Raw genomic sequence first — 6,087 nt, 5'->3', positions numbered from 1 at the left:
GTTATACTAAAAATAATTATGTATTACTTTGCTGTATCTTATACTGTATAGTTTATAAAGCCATCGGATGTCTTTATTATTCCAAATACGGACAGTGCACGGAATTTTGCAATTTAATTGTGTGACTCGTGCACTAGGTTTTAATTAAAACAAACAAACAAACAAACAAACAAACGGGGAGACATGCTATTTCCACCTCTTGCCTCACTTTCGAGGAAGCAGCTTAACGCGTATAAACTGATTCTTCTTGGAAATCGAAATGGCAGTGAAATTCACGAGGCTGTGTTATGAGTCTTCCACCGCCTCCAGCATTCGCCAGGCAAAAATACAAAATCAAACTTTCAAGACCAGACGCAGAAGAGAAGCAGTGCAGAGAACGGCAGCCTTTCGGGCCCCACAGTTCCCAAGGATATTTACCCAGGAATAAACTCGTGGCGTCTCGTTCCCAAATTAAGTGTTCGAGCCCGTACTCACGAATTTGTGAGCAAGCCCGACTGAACGGAATGGGAGCTTTTCCGCACTTAGCACTGCGCCTTTAAGGGAGCTCGTTTGAACTCCTACTAAGAAACCTTTAAAAAGGAGAAGGCACGATCACAGATTGCAAGATTAGCATACATGAACAATTGTTTATTGAAATATTCAGAATGCCTTTTAAAAAGAGAGAGAGAGAGAAGCAGCAGCAGCAAGAAAACATTTTTTAGCTGCCAGTTTGTTGCCTTAAAAAACATTTTGGAGACTAACCCCCGAGCAATCGCGTTTTCTAGGGAGGAGCAGAAAGGGGGAGGAAAGCGGTCAGAGAAGCGGGCGGGGTCCTCCCGGGTTGATATGCGTGCAGCGAAGTGTCCTTTTTACACTTAAAGATTTTTGGGAAACCAATTATGGTGGTCATGGAGCTACTTTTTGTGTTTTCTTGGATACCTGTAAACACGTGGATCAAGGGCGGGGGGGGCGGGGGTGTAACTGGAACAAAAAACTCGAATTGAATTTGTTGGAAAGTAAATCCTACATAGTTCAATGGGATTTACTTCCAAGTAGGCCTAAACCTGCAACCTTCAACATATTCAATTTAAATTATCTGAAGGATAATGAGCCATCTTGTATCCTGTTGGTGTTGTAATCACAGCGCTGAAGGCGTGAAAGACCCTCCGACGCACAAGGGCAGAATCACATCCTAATAGCTTGGGACAAGACAGACACGCAATATATTCTGCCTGTTGTATAAATAATAATACTTTGGAGCATGTGATCTTTAACACGTTGAATAGTCTGCGCTTTGCCCCAGCAGACGACGATTTCAAAGCCCCTCTGCGAAGGCAGCTTCTTCCGTGACAGACACACTGCTTTAAGATTTAGTTGCATAAAAATAAGTGGGCATTTTAATATAAAGACTGCATTACTGTTATGCAGATAAAAACTGGTTTAAACAGCGAACAATTACTTCCTTATCTAAATACGCTTCTCAAAATACTAGCCGAACTACCAACAAAAATCGTTTCCCCCTCTATTTTTTCGTGTTTAGCTGCCAATTTTGATCCTAGAGTCATTAATTCATAATTGCAAGTAGGCTTCAAAAAATTGGAAAAGCTTTATGTTTACAAAATATATCCTTCAAGCTTTACAGGCGTCACGGGTGTTCCCTCGTCACCGGCTATTTCAACGTTCTCGTCTTATCGTAAATGGTTAGCTTGTTTTAAATAACACTAAAAATTAGTTTGCTTGCTTTTTAAAAAGAGGGCACCCAACCCCTCAATATTCCACAATCTCTATGCTGGGAAAAGCTCCGAGCTAAGAGGCTAAATTATAGTTGAGTGTACTACGATAATACATATGTTTACAGCTTGATGTACATCCCAGAGTAACGTAAATGGCGAAATCCCTTCTTCATTTCTCCTTCCAACTCTTCCCCCACCCCCAAATCAGATTTGCTACAGCAAACTGACGAAACTGGGATTAATTTTGTGACTTGGACTTGCTTCCATAAATATTTAGGCAGAGAAAAAGGTTGGTTAAAGAAACATAGTTTACGCATGCATAATACTTCATATAATACCGCATTACAGTCGCTAAAGACAAGTTATCAACTGAAGTTTTACTCTAATATGTTGTGAACAGGACACATGAATGCGCATTCCAGCTTTCCACAGGAAACATATTCGAACATGACTGAAGGAAATCAAAGGCTTTGGCAAATTGATCGTTTTCAACTGCTCAGACAGAATTAGGCTATAACATGACGTCAAGGGAAGTATAACCTATTATCATGGGGCGCTTGGGGAAATGGTTGAAGAATGAAAATTATTAAGGAGGATTTAAAAACATTTTATACCATAAATTAAAATCAACTGAATAATTATAGCGCATACTTCATATATGTTGATTTCTGGAGTGTGAGGGATAGAAAATAAATCCGAATATGGATTTTATATCGTAAATGTTACAGCAAGAGAAGATTGAAGTTGTTTTTTTTTCCTCATGAAAACCTGTCCAAAATTCAATAATTATTTGCAAATTGGAAAGCAAATCTCTTTAGCATCCAATTAATTCCAGGTTGTTGTTTTTTAAAAAGATACAAAACACCCATTGACAATCAATTTCAAGATAGGCCACCTAAGGCCTTTCCTAAACAAGATACCGAATGAAAAGCTTTCAGAGGGAGGGTGATAAAACTATCTTGTTGAATGCCAATACTTCAGTTTCCCTCAATCTTCTCATCCTATGAAAAGGCAATAAACTATGCGACAGATTCACTGTTTCAACTATACTTTTGATCCGAGGAAGGGCTGCGGGGGCAGGACAAGGGAAAGAGGCCGTGGTCCCTGTCATTGTGGCTGGAAAAGTAAACATCTTTACATTCTTTTCTTACACAACATTGCCGCCATTAAGAAACGCGAGAAGCCCACCCGCAGATCTTCGGAGTATAAGGAGAAGTGTCTCTGGGACTTGAGCCCGCAAACTATGGTTGGCGTTTTCTCCAGTATTCCCGGACGCAACCCTGGCAGGCTCTTGCTCAGGAGAAGTCCGAGGAACACAGGTCAAGTAGAGACTTTTTGCTTGGCTTTTTGAAAAAAAAAATAATTATTACGCCCGGGGAAAATATAGAAGTTTATTGCACCTTTAAAACAATCAAAAGCATCCAATCAAGTAGTTTGGGACCCAGAAAGGAAAGCGGTGTCCAGGCGGCCGAGGATCAAACGAGGCCCGTCACTTGCGAGCGGAGGAAGGGCGCCGAGGCCGCGGGGAAGGGCGCCAGCGGGTAGGCGACGCTGCCGGAGACGGCGACCAGCGGCGGAGAGGCGTGCGCGGGAGGCGGCAGCGGGAAGCAGCCCAGCGCGCCGCCCGCCAGCGAGTTCTCATGGTACAAAATGGGCACGCGGACTATCCTTTGCGCCGCCGTGTGCGGGAGGTTGGCCGCCTCCAGGTCGGCCGCCAGCTGCCTCTTCCACTTGTTGCGGCGGTTCTGGAACCAGATCTTCACCTGCGTCTCGGTGAGGTGCAGCGAGGCGGCCAGGCCGGCCCGCTCCGAGCTGCTCAGGTAGCGCTTCACGTCGAAGGTGGACTCCAGCTGGAAGACCTGGCTCCGGCTGAAGACGGTGCGCGTCTTCTTCTTGCGCCCGCCGCCGCGCGCCTCGCCGCCCTCCGACTCCTCCGCGCGCTCCTCGTCCAGGCTGCTGCCCTGGCTGCCGCCACCGCCTTCCTGGGCGCCGCCGCTGCACGCCAAGTCCTCGCTTTTCGCGCCGGGGCTCAGCTCCGCCGCCACTTTCTCGCAGCAGCCGCTGCCGCCTTCTGCTGCTGCTGCCGCTTCCTTCCCGGGAGATGCGTCCTCGGAGATCTCCGGAGAGTCTCTGTCGCTGGCTGAAAAAGGAGGAGAGGGTGAGCGAAGCAGGGACGGGTCAAGGACTGAAACGAAAGGATCCCTGAGCTCTGACCTTCGGCCACCCCTCCCTCCAACAAGCCTTGCTCAAGTGCTATCGGTGCTGCTGCCGATTAATTCGCCTCTTAATTCTTGTTTTTACCGTGTTACAGGAGCCCGGGAGAGGTTTGTGTTAACAGAGTGCTGAGACAGATACCCTCTCTGGGCAGACCCCAGACCACACGCCCGCCCTCGGAGAAGCCTTCCAGATTCAAGCGCCAAGATCTGACGATCACGAGGCTCCCCGAAGCAATTTAAAGTGCAGGGAATCGGGCTGCACGCCACAGGGCCCAACACGGATACTACAACGAGTCGAGGTGTCTGCGCTTTTAGAAAATAGGCTGCAAAAAGCCAAATAATTTCCCCAATACCGTGGCTGCTTGTGGCACACCCCAAATCCTAGTCTCCTCTCGCGCAAAGTACCTTTTGCAATCCTCGATCTCTCCTCCTGAAGTTAAGCAAAGCCTTTGTTTCTGTTTGTTTTCGGGACAAAGCACCCAGCTCAGTTAAAGCTAAACATCTGGATTTAGCCAAGTTTCTTCTCGCTAATAGGCGACAAAGTGGTCTCTTCCAGCTAAGCCGAAGCGCTTTCCTCGGAAGCCGCTTCTCTTGTTTCCAAAACTTGCTTCCGAGAAAGGCGCTCCGGTGCTGCGGGCCGGGCCCGCGCTTTAGACTAGGCCGGAGGCCGAGGGAAGAGGCGGCTCGTTACGACTGGATGTATATATGCTAAGATGACCAGATTTTTTTCAATGAATCCGGGGACACTTTCCAACTTTCCAACTTCAATGGATTTTGTATGGGGACTGATTTGTAAATCCGGGGAAGAGCTATAGGTTGTAAAAACATTTCCCATTTTCAGAAAAGAAATGTCGTTTTATGTCTCCGAAAGAAAGACCTGGTTGTAAAAACGAATCTTTCGCGAGAAATATTATTTTTCTCTCTCAAGAGGCCTTAATAATGTCTTAAGCAAATTTGTGTGACACCCCAAGGATAGGACTGGCCCACCGACAGTGCCAGGGCCTGCGGTCGACGGGGCGACCAGGACAGAAGAGGAGGCAGGAAGGAGACTGGCACTTCGCGGGGTCCGCGGAGAGAGGTCGGCCGGCGACCCTCTCAGAACAGCGGAGCACAGGGCAGGAAAGGGGTTTCTTTTTAAATGTTTCTTTTTATTTTTAAAGGGGGGTGTTTCGTCCAACTCTAGGGAAACTCTAGGGAATCGCAAGGGGGTTTGCTTGGGCCTCAATACGCTCCCAAGAGCCGCCTTCACTAGCCTTGAACCCGGCTGGGCTTCCTTTGGTGGGGAGCTCCACGACCCCTGCCCCCTCCCCTCTCAGAAATGCCCTCCTGCAATCTGACGAGACACCCCCTCCCGGGAACAGGGGTCGGCGTGATCTCCGTCCGCTGAGCCTGGGTTAGATGGGGAGGGGCCGGGCGCCGGGGCCGGGAAGGGGAGCTGCGGCGACCCCGGACGGCGACGGGCACTTACTTTCCGGACTGGCGCAGCCTATGAAAGCCACGTGCGCTCTTCTGTACCAGTCCACGGTGCTCTCCCGGAGCGGGTAGCCGCGCAGCCCGAGCCCGAAGCGGGAAGCCTGGCACGGGCAGCAGGCGAGCGAACAATGGCTGCCCGCGAAGCCCCCGCCGCGCGCCCGCCGCGCTTGGCGCGCGTCGTCGGCGCCGTCCGGCCGCTGCTCGTCCTGGGCTTTGGCGGCCAGCAAATTGGCGATGAAGAAGGAGGAGACGCGCGCCGGCGCCGAGGCGGGAGGCGCGCTCTCCGCGGCTTCGTCGGGCATCGCCGAGGGGAGGCGAGAGCCAGCGCGGCGGCCGGGCTCCGGGCTGCTGCCAAGGCGAGGGGCGCCGCCCGCTCAGCTCACCGGGCCAGGCCAGGCGCCGTCGACGGAGTCCTCATCCGCGAGCGCAATCGGCCCCCATTTCCTGCCCGGGCAGCGCGAAGGGAAGCCCGCATCCGGGGCGCCGGGGGCTGCGCCAAAACCGGCCCCGGTCCCGCGCTCGGCCCGCCAGCAGAGCTTCCTGATGGGACGCGCCGGGCGGGCAGCCGGGATTCCTGCGCCCGGGAAGAGCCCGCCGGAGAGCGAGTGAGCGAGCGAGCGCGCAGCCCCGGGCTCGGCGCCTCGCCCTCGCCAGCCTCGTTATTTAGGTCAATTGGGGAGCAAATC

General features: G+C 50.9%; 1 protein-coding gene across 1 annotated transcript; it reads right to left on the bottom strand.

The window, feature by feature from the left end:
* Positions 1 to 659: 659 nt before the first annotated feature.
* On the bottom strand, positions 660 to 5,783 carry HMX1 (H6 family homeobox 1). The gene is made up of 2 exons (XM_082238448.1): positions 5,397 to 5,783; positions 660 to 3,852 (listed from the first exon to the last, which is right to left on the bottom strand). Exons 1-2 carry the CDS (start codon positions 5,701 to 5,703, stop codon positions 3,188 to 3,190), a joined length of 972 nt encoding a protein of 323 aa, XP_082094574.1. The 5' UTR covers positions 5,704 to 5,783; the 3' UTR covers positions 660 to 3,187.
* Between the last annotated feature and the right edge of the window lie 304 nt (positions 5,784 to 6,087).

Source organism: Podarcis vaucheri (assembly GCF_965113315.1).
Source record: "Podarcis vaucheri genome assembly, chromosome: 9".
NCBI classification, from domain to species: domain Eukaryota; kingdom Metazoa; phylum Chordata; class Lepidosauria; order Squamata; family Lacertidae; genus Podarcis; species Podarcis vaucheri.
Note: the sequence above shows the minus strand (reverse complement) of the source record. Positions and strands in the feature narration are given on the sequence as shown.

What these genes read in the sequence shown, in the direction of transcription:
- HMX1 (XM_082238448.1), bottom strand. Translation starts at nt 5,703, where the DNA reads ATGCCCGACGAAGCCGCGGAGAGCGCGCCTCCCGCCTCGGCGCCGGCG. An exon ending in AGGCTGCGCCAGTCCGGAAA is followed by an intron (nt 3,853 to 5,396) that starts GTAAGTGCCCGT and finishes CTCCTTTTTCAG; the next exon opens with CCAGCGACAGAGACTCTCCG.